A 23080-nucleotide genomic window follows, 5' to 3' on the forward strand; every position below is an offset into this window, starting at 1 on the left:
AGCAAATTTGTAAATGACCTCATCGAATTCTAAATAATTATAATATATTCACGGAAAATCCTTTTACCACAATGTCTGTTTACAGCTCTAGTAGGAGCAGCAGTTATCACCCAAATGACAGACGCCAATTTGACAGACAGTCAATTGACAGACACTAAACTAGAAGGTAAATTAGGGTAACACCTACGGGTATAATGGAACGGTCCACTGTCCAGTGAGTAGAGTGGGGTAAACCTGAAACAGGTTCATTACTGAGAAGTTTGATTGTGTGTAAATAGAACTTTGTTGTGATTAAATGATAAAATGTACATGGTTGGCTAAAATTATTGGAGTTTCTTAACTCATAACCTGTCCCGTTACCTATTACTGGTGGGAGTAAACCCTGAAGAAAAACTGGTGTTGTCCTGTTTAGTAGGAACTTTCTGCTGGCGATTAGGTGCCTAACTCTGAGGGTGTGGGTTCGAATCCCGGATGGGACTCAACCCAACAAAAGTACTAGAATCTGTATTTTTCTAAGAAAGTGTAATCCTAAATATAACATATGTTTCTACAAGAAAGTTAAAGCGAAATGTTTATGAAAATAAACTCTTCATTTTTATTTTTTTCAGCATTTAAAATTCAAATTAATGTCTTTTCGGCCATGTAACTAAATAATATAGCTTCAGTTTTCTTCTTCCTTTTCTATTTGGATAATTCCATTATAATGTGTAGGTAATGTGTAGTAGCTAATCTGTTCATTGAACCGAAATGTTGTTGTTTTAAGGCGTCTGCGATCTGCCTGTGTGCCTAATGGTAGGAAACCAGAGCACCTGATCAATGTGTACTTGCTCAAATTTGTAGATGGATGGATCAAATGTTTCAAACAAATTGTGTAACGTTTTTTAGATCTTGGTCTCGATAAAATTCAAAGCACTGGAAACGCTTACAGCAAAACTGTTTTTAAGCAGAAATTGATGCCTTATCAACAAATAACTTTACTTCTACTATTTTACTGTTGGGTGAATGTATTGTTGACGCTGATCTCTAAATGTATTCACATGTTTTCACAATTCGTTAATTCCTTCGTTCGTGTACTGAGCGGTTCTTCGTTCATATGATATGTCGGATATATTTCCTCTGTGTTATTATATTGATTAAAGTACCCGGCCATTTGATATGGGGTGACAGAAATATTTCGTCCATAAAAACGGGATAAAATGGTTTTACGCTGTGCTGTGCTGTGCTGTGCTGTGCTGTGCTGTGCTGTGCTGTGCTGTGCTGTGCTGTGATGTGCTATGCTTGCTGGACTGTACTTGCCGGTAAGATTCGTTCAAGCATCTGTGTTTAAGTCGACAGAGACAAAAAATAGTTTAACAATATGTTAAAACATCATTCAATTGGTAATGGTTTTTACATGCATTTGGGAACACTTCCGATTTAGGCCTACTATCATTAATCTCATCGAAGATGAAAATATAATACAAGATCCATGTATACATGTGTAACTGGGCTCTGTTTAGCAAAGTGATCAATCATTCAAGATGCATACTTCCATATTGACCTGGCCTGTGTCGGGGGAAAACCGGGATTCGAAACCTGGACAGCGAATTGAGTGGCCTGAAACACAACTTGGCCACTGTGACACCTCGACGCAATAACGTATTGTGGGTTGTTTTGCTTGTACTTTGCCAAACAATCTCGCTCTTTATTTGGTTAATCAGTTGTAAAAACAACTGAAAAACTGTTTATGAATAATGAATTTGCATATGACTAGGTTGTGAAATAGATAAAAGCCGATATTTCGGAGTTATATATAATATTAAAGCTTAAACACATATTCTTCATATTGTTTGTGACATCAACAGTAATGTTAACTAATAAGCGGCATGCAAACTAGAGCTTCAACGATTCCATTTTCTTGGACTCGAGTACTCGAGGGGTGGGACTCGACTCGGACCCGAGTACTCGAAATTCATACCTTTCAAGCAAACGATAACGTAACCGGCATGACATGTGTTCCGGTCACACAAGTGAACACTTAGTTCATTCCGACTTCATATCGTTGTGTGACTAACATTTCCTATTGGTCAGAATCAGTATTTGGATGTTTACTTTTTTCATCGTACTGGTTGTACTGCCTGCGTAACGCATTGATATACCGCACAGGCGGCATTTGGTTATTTTTCTCTTTTCACTATCCAGATCAAGACGAGCCCATACATTAGATTTTTTATCGTTCTCCATGTCTGTTAAGATATTTACCTAATCATTTTAAGAAGTGAAACCTCAAACGATGTATAATAATTACTCTCATCTGCAGACTTGTAACAACTAATACCATACAGCCACACCTTATGAGGAGTATTACTAAATCTAGGCGTTAATAAAAACATTATCAGATGGGTTAAAGAATTCAGGGTACATAGAACTCAGTATGTCAGTGTCAACCTCTACTGGAGCTCCACAGGACTCTGTTCTTTCATCTGTACTCTTCGTTTTGTATACCAATGACTGTTACTTGTCATTAAATGACTTGTTTACTGTGAAATTCGCAGATGACGCCACTGTTACTGGCCTAATTTCTGATTCTGAACCTTATTATCGTCAAGGAATTGAAAAAAACGTAATGAAAGTTTTTAACAAACCTTTATTCCAAAGTATGTTGACCTACAATTTTCTATGTTGGTATGGGGCCTGTCTGATCTCAACAAAAACAAACTTTTCAAAATTGTTAATACTGCCGGCAAAATTTCGAGTATATTCCCTTTATCTATGAGCGCCAGATTGTCAAAAAGGCAACTAAAATTAGATTTGATAGTTAACATATTTTATCTTACCATTTTGAAGTACTTCTTTGTGGACGCTGCTGTCGATTACCTTCCCTCAAAACAAACAGAGCTCGATAGTCTTTCATACCATCAAGTATTCGTGAATGCAACAAATATTTTGAATTATCACCATGTGATAACAACAAGAATTATTCAGCCTCTTTACCTATGTGGTTAATTGAATTATATCATGTCAGTTTTATTGTGTAAATAGCTTTCGTTTTGTGCATGTAATTATTGTGTATATTTTTGTGAATTGTGTACATATTCATTTTGAGACAGTTTGGATGTATAAGAATTTCCCCCGGGATACTAAAGTTATATCTTATCTTAATATTAGACGTTAACGGCCGCTCATGCTCAGTACATGGCAGGCAGTCTGTCAACGTAACCCAATACTTCGAGTTATCTCCCCTTTTCGAGTCCTCGAGTCCTAGAAAATGGACTCGAGTCCAGCAAAACCCGACTCGTCCTCGAGTACTCGGGTATCCGTGGAAGCCCTAATAAAAACATGTTCACTAATTCAATTAACAATTACCTGCGACAATTGTAGTGAATATATTCTTTGCCAAACATTCCCTTGGTGCAAAATGTGTAAAGAAATACGGTTCAGAGAAAGTTTTCGTTTTAATTTATCCACCGTTTTTCGTCTGAAAGGAAAACTGGCTATTTAAATTCCACATAGCAGATATAAACAAGGAAACTGTCTTCAAGCCTCTCTTCATTTGACAGTTCAGTTGATAACATGAAAAAGGCGCTAGACAAAAATGAATATAAAGGGTACCGATAGTTTGGATGTTAAGGTGTTCGTCAAGTTCCACCGAATACCAGGGTTCTGTTCCCTTTCTGGCTGCATGATTCCAAGCATTTCTTAAGTATCTTTTCTATTGAGATGCTGCAATTCCCTGTGCTTTGAGTGAGCCACACTGGATAACAATTAGGTATATGTTGTTATCATCAGTACATGTGTGTTTATAAAACGGTGTCTTTATAACTGAGTTGAGTTTTGCGCCGCTTTTACCAATGTTCCAGCAATATCACAACTAGGGACACCACAAATGGGCTTCACACACCCATGTGGGGAATCGAAACTGGGTCTTCAGTGTGACGAGCAAACGCTTTACCACTAGGCTACCCCACCGCCCCGATCCCAATGCTATCAACTCCAGTAACAGATGGGTTTCATTCAATGTGCAAATTACCAGGCTGTCGAGGTAAATGGTACCACAACTTTGTCAACAGAACCAATTTAAAGAGGAATTAACAGGCTTCAGTGATCTGAGTCATCACCATGGTCCGGCTGCTTCGATGATTGCTCATACAATCAACCCCCGGTTTGAAGGCGTCACATCTGATATGTTGCTCAATTTTGCAATCCACTGTCAGAAGAGATCTATATAATTCAAAGCAATAGTTCTCTTTCACATACATCTGATGCACGTGTAGCCCAGAACTTGCAGGGATAGAGGTAATCATTTATCAAAAAATCGACTCATACCATCAACACACTCAAGTTAAGCGGATATCGAATATTTATGTTTTATAAAAGGAACGTTACCAAGTAATATGCTGTAGTAAAAGAGCGTCCTTCATATTTATACAAAGATTCATTGCTTTGTCACACAAACCGACACGTTTATCTTCGCATAATATAATTAGGGAAACAAATAACAGAACACATGAAAGCACAAGTGTCCCTTTTTTCATTTCCAAGTTTCTTCACAAGCCTTGTATTGCACTGTAGGTGAAAACTTATGAATAAAGAAAGGAACATTACTTTGAACCCGTGTTCCCTTATTTGTTTCCCTCAGTATATATGAAAAAACATTTGATGTTATATGTGGGATACAGCATCAGACAATTGAAAGCATCAATATGTGATGATGGTTGGAACTGATCCGATATATCTGATGGCGAATGCGACGACTGGTTCGTTCCTTCCAATATCATGCCAATGTGCTTAAAATGCAATTGAATCATGAAACCTAAAACCATTTTGCAATTAAGAACAGTAAAGGTCGATAAGGTATATGATCCTTTTAGACCTCTATTAATCATGGATAAAAGGCCTCCCTTGTATAAAAGTACAAAGTTTCTTTTTGGAAAAACAATCTTCTTATGCCTATGCGTACCACATGAGCCTTACAATATGCTCCGGAGAGAAACATCGACTAATTGGTGAGTGAGTAAGTGTGTTTTTAGTTTTATGCCTATGACAGGTTTTAAGTAGATATTGGAAAGTGTCCTTCTTGAGGGGTCACCAAGGAAATAAGAGATCAAACGTAGCATTTTCAAAATTCACTATAGCAGTTCACTTCTCTCTGGAAAGATTCATTTCACCGATTGGCTGTTACTTGTCATATTTTGCACGAACATTGGCTAAACCAATAGTTGCGGTGATGCAAGAATGATATCAGCTTTGTAAGTTATACTGAATACTGTATTCCAGTAAATAATATTACAGATGGAAAGACATTTAAAGCAGTTTTAATTTATTTTATTGTTTAAAAACTACAGACATGGTCTTTGAGACCGGGCGAATGTTATCTCAAATCTAGTTGAGACGCATACATTACACAGACACACAGTGAACTTAAGATATAGTTACAAGATGTCACATTAGATGTTTAATAAATTGATAACAGACAAATCAGATGAATCGATCATGTGAGGAAAGTGAATAACATTGTTGCGGTACATGTTATTATGACAAAACAATTATATATACAGGAATAAATCTACATGAATCATATAAGAGGAGTTATGCTACACACCCATAAATTATAAAAAAGATAAAACCTAGTGTCAGTAAATGATGTCGATATATAACACCCCGAAATATCGCCTCCTGATATTCCACAAACATTGGATATATGGATGTTCAAACAAACCAAACCTAGTGTCAGCGAATGATATCAATAAATAACAATGAAGCATGAGAACAGAGATCTACACCACACAATATCGCCTCCTGATATTCCACAAACATTGGATATATGGATGTTCAAACAAACCAAACCTAGTGTCAGCGAATGATCTCAATAAATAACAATGAAGCATGAGAACAGAGACCTACACCCCACAATATCGCCTCCTGATATTTCCCAAAACATTGGATATATGGATGTTCAAACAAACCAAACCTAGTGTCAGCGAATGATATCAATAAATAACAATGAAGCATGAGAACAGAGATCTACACCTCACTGTATTGCTTTTTGATATTACCCAAACATTGGATATATGGATGCTCAAACAGACCAACTCTTCCTTTAGTGAGTCATATCAATAAATAAGAATCAATTCCAAGCATTAAAAGGGAGACCTCACTCCCATAACATCACTGCATGAGAAACAAAGTCTGAAGATTCTTCTCAAGATGTCCAGTATGTGGATCTATGTATCATGTGCACATATGACAAATGAAGATATGAATTCAAGTAGATAATGATTAAAGTCACGCTGACAATTTTGAAGGGCATTGAATATCATATGTCGAAGACATACAGCGTAATCGTTTTTCCTTGTCAATAAATAGCGGTCAACAAATAAAGATAGAACATAAGAACTGAGATCTGCACCCCATCAAGCATCTTCATTCATGGTAAATTAATGTCCAAGGATTCTTCTCAAGATGCTCAACATCCGGATCCATGTATCGTGTGCGTTGGACAGAATGTGCAGATCCCTTTGATCTCGTAGAGTTGGGTTTGTGATGACGTCATGAGATTCAGAGGAAGTAGCGATTGGCACTGGCAAACCGTTGGCCACAATCTGTAACAAGTAAAATAACCGTCATGCTACTGCTACACAAAGAGTTTTTAGAAAGTGAACTTCTCCAAACCGCAATACAATTGGTCAGTCATGAAAACAACTTCAAAGCCCTCTGTTTTGGGTCACGCTAAATTAACCTTACTCCACTAAAACGTTTGAACCATGGCACCAACCATTATACTGGAGACAATTCTCAATATTGGAAACTTCATGCCCTTGCTTTATTATGTGAATATTATATCATAACAACTTTAATAGACCACTGATTGTTTCAGCGAACATTCTAAATTTCGTCAAACTGCCAATCACTTTCTGTTATGAGATGTGTTTTAAACATAATCATGGCTTCATTGCATATTTGACAACTACTGCAATTCTCACCATTTGTTTCAGAGTGAGTTGGAAACTGGCGATCCTGGTGGACAGAAGCCAAAGTTGGCAGTACTTGGTGTCCCTGGTCCTTTCTGCCACACAGCAAGTATCTGAGGATGGACATATACTTCCAATACAACTTCGTCTCTGGGTCTCCACCACCATCTGTTCAACTTGGACCAGGTATTTGCTGGTTACAGAACATATTGTCTGAAGCTCCTTCTGAAGTGGAATGAATGGAAGAGTTTCCAGGTTACGTTTCTCACTGATGTATGTCTTATAGATATAAATAATGTACATGTGATTCTGGCGGATTTGATGGCCTAACCAAGCTCTTTTTAAATAATAATAGTTCATTCATTTACCCACACATCTATCAATCCATGTATCCTTTGATCCGTTAACATATTTTGTGGTTTCTTAACATTGGCTGTAATGACATTTAAGTAAGATATTGTCGTTTCAATCATGCATTCGTTCATCCATTCATTCATCCATTTAGAAGCCATATCATTTTGGCTTTTTTTAAACTGAACTTATTGTTTTCTTCTTTCTTTTTTTGTGGGTGGGTGTGTTGTTGTTGGTGGTGGTGGTGGTGGTGTGTGTGTGTGTGTGTGTGTGTGTGTGTGTGTGTGTGTGTGTGTGTGTGTGTGTGTGTGTGTGTGTGTGTGTGTGTGTGTGTGTGTGTGTGAGTGAGGGGGGGGGTCTTTTCAATTAGTGTAATGACTTCAAGATCACGACACTATTGAATATTCACTTACCAAATCTTCGGCTGGTGTTTCAGTATTTGATGAAAGTGAGGAGAGATCAGAGAAAGATTTGGCAGCCACGTTGATGTCATGGCAGGACGTGTTGGTCGGGTGGTAAGTCTCACAGAATGCTGTGCACTGTAATAAATAGAAACGGGTGCACATTGTACTTGCTAATATATGCGTTGCACTGTAGTTCAGGCTAGGTCTGGCGAAATTAAATTTAAATACAGTTCAAAGTGTTGTTAAACTCAGCTCTCTCACTACAACTCAAGACATATGTGATCCCGTACAACTATGGTGTACGACTCAAAAACAGGAATACAAAACTACGGGTGCGATATCTGACCTGGACAAAATGTAGTTTCTAATAGCTTATCGACAGAATAGCCAAGTAATTCCAGTTGAATGCAGAATCCGTAATCAATCCATACATTATACATACCAGTATCCTGAAACTGTTGTTTGTTGTATAATCTACATCTTTCAGGATCATAATGGCGGCGTTCATTCTTGTCAGTACCAAACCACCATCTGATTGGCTGTTCACTGTCGTGACGTCGTGAGGCGTCTGTGTCGACAGTGTTCTAGCTGAGATGACATCTGTGCCAATGCTGATGAGGAGAAGTGACGCTACACAGAGGAAATCTGGAATATTGAAGGAAAATATTTAATGTACATCTTGGGTGACGGGTAGGCCATTAGTCTCAAGCGCTACGTATCACTGCGATGGTGTGGTGATGAAACATTCAAACTCACAAGAAGATTCCATCCTTGAAAGTTATTCGTGAAGCTTTGTAAAGGACACGTTGCTGGAGTGTAATTTTAAGTCGTACTGGAACAGTTACAAGTGAATCCAAGTGAACTGTGACAGTTACAAGTAAACTAATGATGAGTCCTACTCAATGTATGTCTTTTATAGTTAAAATATGAGAAAATCCTACACACCTGTATTTAGTTATGAGACCGAAACCTCTGCCTGGGCATTCCCTGCGGTGGATGTCCTGGACTGGTGTCTATCTCTGTAGTCCTGTGATTGACAGAGTATCAATGATGGGAGAGGCCGCTGGATGTTGATAAAGCTTAGTGTGGGCAGTACAATATCAGATTGTGGAGGTACTATTATTTTCACAGGTTAGCCTTTGGAAAAGCTACTTTTATCTTCCGTATTATAATTTAGCAAGTTTTTATCAACCTCAGAATAATAATGTATTCCCTGCAAACGGCTTTACCACAATGTCCGTTTACAGCTCTAGTAGCAGCACCTGATGAGGGGAAGGAAAGGGTATTTCCTCAAATTTGCAGCTGGATCGATTAAATGTTTCAAACTAATGTATAACGTTTTCTAGATCTTGGTCTCGACAAAATACGAAGTACTGGAAAGGCATACAGAAAAAAGACGTTACAGGTAAATATTATTGATGTTTCATCTACGAATAAATTGTACGATACTTCTACTATTTTATTGTTGGGTGAATGTGTTGTTGACGCTGATCTCTCAATTTATTCATATGTTTTCATCAATTCGTTAATTCGTTCGTTCGTGTATTGTACGGTTTTTCGTTCATAAGTCGGTTATATTTTCTCAGTGTTATCATATTCATTATAGTAGCCGACAGTTTGATGTAGGATGACATCAATATTTCTTTCATGAAAACGGAATAAAACGAGGTTTTACCCTGTACATGTACTAGTACTATGCTATATTTGCTGGACACGCCTAATGTCCAAGATATGTTCGGTGTCTCTGGTCACAGAATTTTGTGTTTAAAATTGATAGATAAAGCTGAAATTATCCCTGATCTGTTAAAGCTCCGAGCACCACCTACCAAGTCCCAAATATATCACTTAATGTACTTTGAATTAGCATTTGCTGCAAAGCTGATAAACATCTCATATCCATAAACATATTACAGACGAGAGCCATTAATGATACAAAAGTCAAACTGACTTCATGAGGAATTTTAGATCCAGTGATCAAATATTAAATGATCAAACATTAAACGATCAAACATATTGCAATCCATGTCTTTTATGTCCCTATGTTGATCATTAGAGGATATTGACATTGGTCATTTCAGGAACAAATTTTCAATTTGTTTTTAAAGCCGCCATACTAGGTAATACTGACTGACTGAGTTTGGTTTTACGCCGCTTTTAGCAATATTCCAGCAACATCACGGCGGGGGACACCAGAAATGGGCTACTAGGTACTATACTGGTTGTTATTTGTGTATCTTGTCTCATGTTTCTTCTTAGGGCGGGGACAAAAACAACCAATAACAAAACAGATTCTGTTTGCATATAGTGTTTCGTGTTTCCTGTCTTGTTTCTTCTTTGGACCTTCACAAAGTTATAAAGAGCGAAGCAAGTGTGAATGCTGTTCAGGTTTCATTTCCAACTTTGTTTCTCTGAATAGTAATACAGTAACAAAACCCAAAAAAGTATGCATTCTTGAAACACATCTCATTAAAGCCACACCGATAATTGTACTCGTATCCACCTGTTCTTAAGTAACGCGGAAATCCGTCGCATAGGCCGATTAGCGTGAAGGTTCAGAGTTCAATATTTAAGGCCTGTCAAGCGGACATATCAGACACAGTGTACGCCAGGGCTGGGTTAAACCCAGCCAAGCTCTGTGTCGCATTTGGACTAATAATATTTATTGTCTCACCTTGTCATAATGATAGTCACAACTGTCAAATCCATTTCTTGTCCTTTCACTTTGCAAAAATACGTTCGGTTCAATTAATATGGAGACGTAATCCATCGTTTCTATTTTGTTACAAAATATCACGTTCGTGTAGAAAATGTAAACGTATGGCCTCAAATAGATGTGGGATTTACATAAGTTCCAGAAATTTAGTTTATGCTTTTGACGCCGTCAGTTTATATTGCATGATAAATATACAGTAACCATAAAAACATTCATTCATTCATTCATTCATTCATTCATTCATTCATTCATTCACTCACTCACTCACTCACTTAATCATTTTATATAATGTATTATACAATTTATGCATTACGTTTACTTTACATTTCTAATACAGTTAATATTCCATCAATGATAGTAGTATGTTAAAGGTCTGTTATTTCAGGCCGATTCGGTGTAGAATGATTCCAGGATTATCTAATGAAATTATCTGATGCTTTTGAAAACAAAAGATCGGATTAGGAACCGGATAGCATCTTTTTCAAGACACCTGAGAAAGACAGGTATTGAAATGTGTAAACACAATGCAGGTGAAGAATTTATCTAAAATGTTCATTTCCATAATTGTATATTTTGACTGTTTTGCTGCACTTTTGATCATTTGATTAAAGCCTTCTGACATATTTCGTCTTTGAAAGTGGAAATCGTGAATTTCGTTTAAATAGTACATGCACCGTGTATATACACACACACCTAGGACCTGCTAAACAAAGTGATCAACGATGCAAGATGCGTATTTAGGCACGGTGACTGTTTAAAAAAACGATCAACGATCAACATGCACACATGCATATTCACCTCGAATTTCGCGCTATGATGGTCGTATGTCCATGTTGACAATGGGTGTGTGTGTGTGTGTGTGTGTGTGTGTGATGATCGTCTTCGCATCAAAGTTAGGCTATACTCTCCACAGTGAGTGAGTGAGTGAGTTCAGTGTTACGCCGCACTTAGCAATATTCCAGGTATATGGCGCTATACTCTCCATACCGAACATCGTATGGCAGAGCATGCCCACATAAAAAATCATGTTTGTATAATTGTTTACTATACGTTGAACGGAAATATTACAATACACCAAACGGCCTAAGTCTCTGTCTTGCATTTCCTCCAGCTCAAGCAAACAAAAAGTGAACAATTATAGGTTCTTTCCACACCGTCCAGAGTCAAACAATCTCTCTGGTTTCTTGTCATTCAGGGAATATCGAAACAAAAAGTATTAGGGCTATTGTAAATGAAAAAGATGTGTTTATGCATTTAAGATCAAAAGCGTTATATTTCATGCTGTGTATAAGATCAACAGGTGATGTGTGAGATTGAAGATTTTATGCATCAGTAAGCTGCGAGTATCATCTGGTCCTCATTAATCGGATCTTGTGACAACAGTGGCGCACCTATTCCTTCGAAGGTACAAGTTTCTGAGAAATGAGGACAACGTAAATTCACGAAAATGTAACTGATCACATTTCCTTTAATCGTTCCATAGATTTTCCCCCGTTCCCCCGACATTACATCCTCTTCGTTTCCGTTTCAGTCCAGATAATTACCCATTCTTGCGAATTAATGTTTCCCTGCAAGTGTCATAATATTGTCAGAGCATCAAGTCATTGCACGATTTTCTAAATAAGAAACATAGTCACTCCGAATTTGGGCCCCTGTTTTCCGCGTGCGTGGGCTTAAGGGGACTGCTTGTTTAAATACGTCATGGTGTAATATGATAACAAGGACCGCCAGATGGAGCACTTGGCTGAAGTGTTGTTGGAACTATCTTCAGATATCTTCAGACTGACAGTATAGTTGATAACATGACTTGTGAACACACACACGACGGATATGGTCTTTGAATACGAAGAGTGGCAATTGAGAAATATGAGGCTATGGGGTTCGGCCGTCTCCTTGAAAACCGTGGTTCTTTTTCCCGGATAATGTAACAGAAAGTACCTTTCCTAAGCTTTACAGACACTGTAGCACGCCAGTAAAAGCTTGACATCAGTTTTAGCGTAAGGATAGCTTTTTTGATCGGCGCACAGGAAACGCATCATTGCCATCCTCATACGTAGCCTACACACCCGAAAATATTGGTGTCGGCTCTAGTTAAGTCGGCTCGTACTGAGCATAGAAGAGATTAAAGATAGTTCCTGGTCTGTAGAGCACATCGACACTTTCCTATCAACAGGACGAATGGGTATTCAATCAATGTCAGGAGCGTAGCAAGCCATTTTTGTTTCGTGTAAGCCCGATAGGTTGCAAAGCTATATATTAGATAGTATTGAGGTCTTGTCCAACCTTTTTAGCAACAATCTTGTGTAAACCCGGGCTTTTTTCTATAATGGTAGCTACGCCCCTGAATGTTCGGCAGATCCTGGCGCAACTAGGGGACGCAGCACGCCGATACCCACACCATAGGCGACTTGACTCTAATATCAAACAGTAACTGGACATATAGTATCAAATGATTCTAAACTCGAAGTACGCGTCGTTAAAAACGAAATATATGACCATTGATAACAAAATTTACTGTAATAATTTGAAATCATTGGGAGATTCTCAATATGGAATCGCCGCACTCAGCAATACTATATGGCGGCGGTCTGTAAATAATCGAGTCTGGACCAGACAATCCAGTGATCAACAATATGGGCATCGACCTGCGCAATTGGGAAGCGATGACATGTGTCAACCAAGCCAGCGAGCAAGACCACCCGATCCGGTTATAGTCGCCTCTTACGACAAGCATGGGACCTTCAAGGGTTTGAATAGTAAGTACGATTAGCACTTCTTTGAAGCTGAGTTGTGAAAGATGAGTAATAACACCACATATTACGACGCCAGAGACCTATAAGTCATCAGGGCCCCTTCACCTGCTAATATAAGTGTCAAATCTACATTGTATCAAAGATAAAACGGGGAGGTGGTTAAAACGTTCGATCGTCACGCCGAAGACCCGGTTCGATTCCCCACATGGGTACAATATGTAAAGCCAATTTCAGGTATCCCCTTCTGTGATTTTGCTGGAATATTGCTAAATAAATAACATAATAAACTCACTCACTCAAAGAAAACACATAACATGCTGAAATGTTGATCACATTTTAATAAATCTTATACAGAAGGCAATTACAAAAGCTAGGTCTGAAACTGTCTATACGTGTGACATATTTGTAAGTATGTACACTTGGGAGGCATTAGAAAGTTTCACAGAACCCCCTGATTCAAACAACGGTTAAAGTTAAGTTCTCTGTACATATAAACAACGCATAAACATAATAGAAAATGATAATCAGGTAACTATTGTCAATACGTCATTGGTCGTGTACACTATGTTCCTCCACCATCTGTGAATACATACAAACTCGGTGTTGTGTAGTAACTATATTTAACCAATGAATCATGTCAAACAAGAGGAATCCCACCGCTTCATCAGACCAATGAGAGCTCAGGTTACATCATACACACGGTATTCCCATGCAACACGTGCCACAGCTTTCGTCTGCTCTGAACATTACTTCAACATCCCGTAACGACAGATCACTAAACATTGTGCGCCGACGGAGGTATTAACGGGTGGTGGACGAACATATTGTACACAAAGCCTGTGAAATATCAAAAATGGTGTTATAGAGCATGAGAATTAAAACACAGATTCACCGAAGTGAAACCTTTTGCCCTGGGTCCCATTTCTCAAGGACATCGTAACTCTCACAAGCATCGAGATACGACCCTCTGCAAAACAGGGCAGTGGAATGAACTTTGCCGCCATATATCCTATACATATGAGTAAAGATATAAAAAAACAAACTGCTTATGCCAAAGCCAGTAATACAAAATATCTTAATATGTTAATCTTCAACTATCATAAATTAGGCCCTAATTATCGTAAAAAAGTCTGCCTATATTGTCCAAACCTATTCCACTGTACACACCAATACATCTAGGTCAACTCAAAACCTCTGAGTCAATTGATCATAACATAATAATTCAATGTGCTGCACTAAGTATTAACTATGATGGTAATAGTATTGAAGCTGCAATGGTCAAATACATGTCACCTCCCACCTCTGGTGCCTGTTTGATCAAATATGAACACTCTTGTTTCTGTGACAGTCCTCAGAGCACACAGTGCCAACATTCAATTCAAGGATTCCAGTAGGATCCAAGGGTTATCAAGTTTGCCTAATCAACACTTTGAACAGTATATCAGTTAGATTACTGTCAGTCTCAAGCCTGGTTTCTGTGTAGTGTTGGGACACAACACCACTGCCTGGCTTGAGACAACTTGGCCACCAGCTCCATGTCATTTCCATTAGTTTGTAATTTCACAGCATTTGTCGGTAGTGTGAAAAATGATATTTAAATGTGTGTTGAGTATAGCCCTGCATGGCACAAGTTTTCATTATCACAGTGTCATTTTCGTGTGGGAAGAAACATGAAAGTCCTTATTATTCATCTCTTTGGTGAAACCCACTAGCAATAGCATAGTGCTGACAGACCAAAGTGTATAATCAAGGTGAACATCAGAATCCAATAGATCCTGGAACAAGGAAGGGAGCTTACTCTGGGCACTGAACTTCAGAGTTTGTGAACACTTCAAATTTTGAAATATTTTGAAGCCCACCTCAACATATCTCGTTTATGATTACTAAATGGAAACCTAAACACATTGCTCAATTAGGCTAGTGATTTCTACATCAATAAACAAAATCATTTTTCTTAACAACTATCTTCCTAATGTAAAACAACAATGTCTGACGTTCAGATGTTGATGAAGCTACAATGGTCAAATACATGTCACCTCCCACCTATGATTATAACTATAAGGGAAAAAAATGATATTGTGTCTTTTATTTAAAATATATTTGACCAACAAAAACCCTAACACCATGAACTTTAATTCTAGTTTGCTGACAGAACTTGAACACATAACCTGTTAGTCCTTATACACCAGTGCATGATACCGGGACACAAGCCCTTAACAAGATGTCATATATAGAAATTATAAAGAGTAACCAAGTTAAATAGCTGAATATAAAATACCTAAATAATATTTAACAATTTCCGTTCACGCAAGAATCATTCTGAACGTGAAGAAACATGATAGAAGTACAAACAACCTTTGGTCTGTAAGATAAATGTGCTGTCAGATTCCAAATTCTACAAAACATTTGTTAAAATTAATGTTGTACACAACAAATATATAGATACTTGGATGATGATATAACTTGAAAATATATAAATGAAACATTTTAAAATCCAGATATTAAAATTATATTACTAATAACCAAGAATTCTTTCAGTACACATGGACATAAAACACCCATGAGATACCCATAGTAACTACTTCAACATATTTTCCGTTTTATTCAAACTGCTTGTAAATTATGATTTTACTATAAAAATAAATAAAAAATATTCTGAATGTTAAAAATCTTCAGCCCATTAGCAATAACGAATATCAGCTGTAAAACATACCTTAGATAGATTTTCTAGATCTACAAAGTATTCAAGCTGAAACTTGGTAAAATAAAAGACCACTGCATAAAGCAACAAGAGTTATCCCCCTTGCATTAACAACCCAGGTGCTTTTAAGTGGAAATCTGGTTTTAAAATACCCTGCAAACAGTCAATACAACAGGAATGATACCTAAAAATATAAATATACAAAGATTCTATGCAGGTTAATCCTAGAAACATTATTCTGCAGTACAATAGATGTTTGGTTCAGTTGGTTTGGTCTGTACTGCTAACAAAAGGGATTACCCATGTATGGTTTCATGAGGCTTTTAGCAAAACTTCAGCTACCTCATGGCAGGGCACACCTGAAATGTGCTTGACATTGTATCCATGTGGGAGTTGAACCCAGGCCTTGAGCCTAAGGAGCAAATGCTTCACCCACAAGGCTACCTCATCAACTCATCACAATCATCTACCCTTGACACAAGTTCTGTGAGTTTGGTGAGTGAGTGAGTTTGGTTTTATGCCGCTTTTAGCAATATTCCAGCAATATCACGGCGGGGGACACCAGAAATGAGCTTCACACATTGTACCCATGTGGGGAATCGAACCCGGGTCTTCGGCGTGACGAGCGAACGCTTTAACCATCAGGCTACCCCACCGGCCCTGTTTCATACAGAACCATTCATGTATTGAATTCAGCTTATAGCACTATTCTTTCATTACAACAGACTAACAGAGAGACCAACGAACAGATCAAAAACATGCAAATTCACTAAAGACTTTAACAATTTCAACTGGAGTGAGGTTACCACTGAACCAAACAATAACAGATACTGAAAAGCTAATAAATATTAATCTCACAATCCATAAGATGATTCTTGATGAAGAGAGTTGTTTTCATTAAAAAAACAAAACGACTACTGAAGTAAAATACACAGCTAAATGATGTGATGATGTGTAAAATTAAAATCTTACGGTTGTTTGAATCAGGGCGAATCTCCATCCATACTGTTATGACACACCTACTGATGTCTTTAAATACATACATGTTTCGACAACTTTGGTTGCCTATTTCATAGACCTACATATATATGGTAAAAATAGAAATTCTTCCATTTTACTTTTGTACATAGTAATGGCACAAGTCTTTATACAATTTACATGTTGCCCTTCAGGAAATTAGCCATGTACAACACTGAGCTGTCTCTAGATTCGCTATCACCCAGGTTAGTACAGAGGGTTTGTGACGCATGGGAAACCTGCAACTGTTTGCCGATTTGTGGCTGCCGAGTCACACCCCTTGTCCAAGGCACCCAATCACAGTTCTTCATATATACAGCACGGATTTGGTGATGTACGGAGCTTGGATGAAACAGTCTGGCAATGTCTGCGTGGAGCGCGCTTCCAAAACCACAACCAAACAGACAGGGGTAACTATTCCAGGTCGTAGACATCACTGCTTGTAGCTTCAACTGGCTTTCATTGTCAGATACAAAATCACAGCTAAAAGGCCTCCAAAGGAAATCAGTGACGAGGCCTGAAGGATGTGTTTAGCACTTTATATATACGCCACAAAGTCTTGAGTTGTCTCCCATAAAGGCACTGTGCTACCAACAAGGCACAGGAGATCGTAGCGCCGTCTACCAAGACCACACTCCCATTTACAACTCAAAGAGTCGTCTCCCCTGTTTCCATTATTTACATGTCAGTGTTCTTATTTACAATTTATTCATAAAATACCATTATAAAAAGGCTATTCCTCTATTCATAAATATTAAATACTTTTAAAAATTTGAATTTTGAAATCAAATTTCTAAAGGAAATCTAAACATAGTTACAATATATTTTTTAAAAATCCATATAAAAAAGTACCAACCTATAAAAAATAACCTACAATTCAAATGTAACTCTTCAGAGAGGAGGAACAAAAGACTGGCAACAGATGAAGATGTCACAGGTTGACAAACATCAACTTGGAGGTGAGAACAATCGATGATTGTTAGTGTCACAACATTGTGATGGCACATCAGTCTGTCCAATCACTGTGAGGATAGCTCTATCAGTCTTGTCACAACTGGTTATTGTAATTTGATGTAGAGTCCGGACTGGCCGTAGTGTTCCTGCCAAACAGTCTGTCCACTTCTCGACTGTGTTGTCTGGGACCGGGCTCAGGCGTGTATGTGAAGGTAAGTCCCGTCGCATAGATCACACCGTCGTTACGCACAAGGCATACAGGCACCTGCAGAGACAGTATGTCATTAGATATACTTACAAAAAAAAAAAAATTAAATGTTAAGTTGAAGGGGTAGAGATCCTAAAACATTGAAAACAACTTTTGTTGTGATACGAGATAAATAAAATGTCAAAAGACTTCAGTATTCAAACTAAGATCAATTGTGAAAGGAATGCGAATTATCTTTCTTAAATTTACCAAAGAATTCATACCCTTAATCATCTGCATTGTAGCTGTCTTACAATACGTCACTAACTACCTGCCTCTAATAAGATCCCTCATATGTTCAAATCATGTCAGGGTTTTAGGGTAGAATTGGTCTCAAGTAATCTATTCCTGCAACAAGCGACAACTATGATGAATTGGTTGATGAGATTCTGTGACTTGGCCAACTGTATTTATACCTGCTTATACTTGCAGCCATTGAGTTGGTCAAGACTACATTACTGTAGGCCATCATGATTCAGCCGTCTTCAGTTTAAAACTACATTCACTCCTGTTTAAGACTTACATGTAACTGTTGCCTGACCCATTTCCAGCCGGCACGGAAGGCAGAGATGTCGGGCACTACACACAGCATGCTCTCGTCACTCCTGAAAACATCAACAGCATCATCAACATCACAGTCTGCAACTCCTGCAGGAAGTCCTCAATCTCTGTCTCTTACGCTGAGCCAATTAACAATTCTACTGGAAAAAAAACAGTCTGAACTATTAGTAATACTGCGTATTAGATGCAATGTTACCTTTACATTTCGAACCACACAAGGTCAAGGTCACTAACCTGAACATGGTCTCCGCTTCAACATCTCCCGAACCACACTTTGAGAGCAGGAGTAAAGTTTTCTCCATTGAGTTCCAACATTGCAACATCCCCACCTCCATTCAGCTGAAACAGCAATGTCCACAATGTTCACAAAGGACCAAATCATCACAATGAGATCCTAAGTATAGCTGACATGAGTTATCTCCCTTCCTCAAACTGGAGAAGCCCACTTGAGTGAATGTTTGTACTCACAGTAATCAGCAAGGTTGGGATGGGGTGAAAGAGAGAGGGAGGGAAGAACAGAGCAGGGAGGCAGCAGAGTTGGCTTTAGGCTACTTTGAACAAGACAAACGGATAAATATGGCACTATTAGAATATTTCAATCAAAGCAGAAAACTGGATCCTGGTAAGCATAAAGGGCACAATTCGTCATAGCAACTGCAAGCATCTCGCAATCCAGGAGTGTACTCACATGTAGACTGTGCACAACTGGGACAGGAGTTAGAGGGTTTTTCACCGGACCCATACCCTCGAAGAAGGTGTACTCAGCCTTGTCTGTGCTGATGATTGTCCAAGATGCACCATCATTAATCATCTCCTTGTTTGGTTCTTTAGGACATGGAGTTGCCTGTAGGACAGAAACATGGCAGCATTTAGTAACATAGCACAAACACGTCACTGTCACCTTTAAAGCAAATGACCAACAAAACCACCATTGCCTTTAAAGCAAATGACCAACAAAACCACCATTGCCTTTAAAGCAAATGACCAACAAAACCACTGTAGCCTTTAAAGACCAAATGACCAACAAAACCGCCATTGCTTTTAAAACAAACAAAACCGCCATTGCTTTTAAAGCAAATGACCAACAAAACCACCATTGCTTTTAAAGCAAATGACCAACAAAACCACCATAGCATTTAAAGCAAATGACCAACAAACCCACCACAGCCTTTAAAGCAAATGACCAACGAAACAACACCCTGACTAAACCTTGATTGTACTGAGCATATCACTTATATGATCCAACTTTGTTGTAATCTAAAATATTGCTTCCAGGATGCGGCGTTTACAAGTCAATCAGAAATGGCACTTTATATTTCATTTTCTAATTTTCACAAGTGCAACCAAAAATACACTGAGCTCCTTGAATCTCACCTGGAACTGTATGATTCTTTCCTGAGACAGGCACAGGTACATCCTCTCTGTGTCCTTCAGGTAGAAAGAGCATTTGTGCAGCTGCGACACGGGGTCGTCCGCATCTAGCAGTGCTGTCTGCTTGTCCACCTTACGGATTATCTGAAGAAACAATCATTACACGACGTCACCAACACATGAAGTGCACTTCTGGGCAGTAAACTAATTACTTGCAATTTACCACCTAGCTGACTTCGCCAGATCACACACATAATATATACATATAAATGTTGTATGGCGGCTGATGTATGGAGAGTACAAAAACATGTTTTTTCGGTACCTCTCCTACAATATCTTTTATATTTTCATACAATCTATGATTTAATATCTTGTTTCTTGTTTACAATTTAATGCTGTATTCAATATTCCAGTTATCTTGTGAACACTCCACCCAAAACTACATCTAACAGTAGGTGAGCTGAAATGGGGTTTAACATCGTACATTAACAATTCTTTCAACTGTATTAACTATTCAGATATGGAAACTTTTTAAGGATGCTGCATTAACTGTGTTGGCAATAAATGTACAACAATTTCTGATGGTGAAGCAGAGCTTTGGATCATATCAGATTAACTGATTTATCACTCTTTTCATACCCAAGATGGAAATAATGTTACTTTAAGAGCAAAAATATTAGGGGTGATATTGATTTGATCTTGTAAACCCCAAGAAAAGCTGAGTTTGTTTGCTGAGGATCTTGACCAATTCCAAAACTTAAATTTAGAAGCACAAACATGTCACCGTGTGAAAATTGTATCTGACACAAGCAGCTCCCTGATGATACACTGTGGCAACTAAATCATGAATCAACTGAATGGGAACTGACCAGGCGGGGCAGCGCCATGCCCGTGACAGAGCAGACCAGTTTGACCGTGGAGCCGTAGTGGATGTAGCCGTCCCTGACGGTGAATTCTTCAGACTCATCCTCATTGTCATCCACTGAAACAATCAACAAAGGTCAAGGTAAAGAGAGGAGAAATGGTGTCTACGTTGTGTTTGAAGGTTATTGCTCTGACATAGCAACTTGTGACTCTCGGCGATATTCCAGCAAACTGAAACTGGACTGCCAATAACCCAGACTGGACCACACAACAGATGCTAATGATGTCACTAGGCCTGATCACCTGATCCATCTCTCAGCAGAATTTGCCCGGGGACCAGTCGTAACCCAGAGTGAGTGGGTTCAAATTTGACATAGCATCAGCATTATTTCATAGCAATGAGAGGAAGTTTACAGATCTACTCAAGTCCATTATAAATACAAAGTTACTTTTCAAAGCAATTTATTAAACTCACATTTTAACATAACAATATCATTTTCAACTTAATACACTGTGACACCAAATTTAAAAACCAGCAACTGGTTATACACATATATATCCCAGAAGCCCCATGATATAATCCGCGAGTTCTCTGTGGCTTACGTAAGTGTATTGTGAAGGCTCCCCACTGCGTAGAACTTGCATGGAAGTTGCCATTTTCCACATGGAGGTAGCGTGTGCTCACAGTCTGGGACCTCAGTCGGTTGAATAATGCAACTTTGGTCCCTGAAGCTATACATACTGAAATAAACAAACAACAATAAACAAATGTTTACTGAATGACATCAACATCAGCATCAACACTATTGTCTACATTTTCACACTTTGGACCAATCTGCTCTGTCAAGATATGCTGAGTTATCTCCCTTTGACCATCGCTTTGAAATAATGAACTATGATACATAATGTCTGAAGACATTTCTCATAGAGTAGCTGCTAAATAATACACAAGAGTAAAATGTGGAGTTGTAAAACAAGTTGCTTCACAAATGTTTACATGACAGACCAAGAAGAGAGTTTAAATGTCACATCGGAAATAACATAACTGTAACTGCAGCACACACATTTCAAGATAACAACTCTCTTGCAGAACAATTTCATTTCAGAATAGGTTCCCTTTATCGATGAATTAGCTGAATATTTAAACATGAACAAGTGTCTTACAAGCCAGTGTATCCAACCTTACTAGCGCTTAGCAAACTAAAGTAACATTACCAGATGTTTCTGATCAATCATACATGATATACATACGGGATCAGCTGGTTTATAGTGAGGGAGTTTATTTTTACACCTCTTTTAGCAATATTCCAACAATATCACAGCGGGGGACACCAGAAATGGGCTTCACACACTGTACCCATGTGGGGAATCCAACCCGGGTCTTCTGTGTGATGAGCGAACGCTTTAACCACTAAGCCCCCCCAACACCCAAGCTGGTTTAGAAAATAAGCAATAAGTCATATACTTTCTATAGCATCCCCATTTACCCAGTGTATCTGTTACAGTAAATATCCTGAACTCATTTGTCATCATACAATATTTGTGAAGAACTCGCTCTAAGAACACATATTTGTTGTTGGTATATAGTTCACGAACAACAGAAATACAGTGACAAGTTGGTGACAAGTTGGTGACAAGGGAGATAACACTGGTCATGGTTTGACTGACTGACTGAGTTTGGTTTTACGCCGCTTTTAGCAATGTCCCAGCAATATCACGGCGGGGGACACCAGAAATGGGCTTCACACATTGTACCCATGTGGAGATTCGAACCCGGGTCTTCGGAGTGACGAGCCAACGCTTTAACCATTAGGCTACCCCCACCGCCCCCATGGTTTGACATAGGGCTGGCTATCTATATAGATCATAGAGATCACTAATCGTTTAATAAATATCGATCGATTATCCATAAGCATCGGAGACGTAATGAGTAAAATTCCTAAAACTGTCAGAAAGAAATGTATATATATTTCACATGACTCATGATTGATGACATGTTGTTGCATGGATTACTAACTAAACAGCTTCCTCAACATAATTTAACAGCAGACCATGAATTAAGTCCTATATTTGCATATTGTGTGAGAGAATCAAAACCTTTGACTATCACAAAAGTTAACGTACAATATTATCAATAACACAATTTTCATATTGATAATCATTAATTATTTTTCATATCAACGATATTTCTAAT

General features: G+C 38.3%; 1 protein-coding gene and 1 long non-coding RNA gene across 2 annotated transcripts in view; one reads left to right on the plus strand and one right to left on the minus strand.

Moving 5' to 3' along the window:
- The first annotated feature begins 3080 nt into the window (after positions 1 to 3080).
- LOC124257326 lies at positions 3081 to 22237 on the plus strand. Its single transcript, XR_006893237.1, has 3 exons — positions 3081 to 3257; positions 3639 to 3644; positions 22222 to 22237. It is a non-coding gene; the product is annotated as an uncharacterized LOC124257326 (long non-coding RNA).
- The window catches only part of LOC124257325 (recombining binding protein suppressor of hairless-like), a 40143-nt gene continuing 30554 nt past the window's right edge, over positions 13492 to 23080 (minus strand). Inside the window, 8 exon segments of the mRNA XM_046691360.1 lie at positions 13492 to 18108; positions 18614 to 18695; positions 18886 to 18914; positions 18916 to 18990; positions 19340 to 19495; positions 20026 to 20166; positions 20892 to 21004; positions 21490 to 21627. Of these exon segments, the coding sequence (XP_046547316.1) occupies positions 17938 to 18108; positions 18614 to 18695; positions 18886 to 18914; positions 18916 to 18990; positions 19340 to 19495; positions 20026 to 20166; positions 20892 to 21004; positions 21490 to 21627 (905 nt within the window). The 3' untranslated portion in view covers positions 13492 to 17937.

Source organism: Haliotis rubra, unplaced genomic scaffold (genome assembly GCF_003918875.1).
Source record: "Haliotis rubra isolate DU_JTF1 unplaced genomic scaffold, ASM391887v1 Scf658, whole genome shotgun sequence".
NCBI classification, from domain to species: domain Eukaryota; kingdom Metazoa; phylum Mollusca; class Gastropoda; order Lepetellida; family Haliotidae; genus Haliotis; species Haliotis rubra.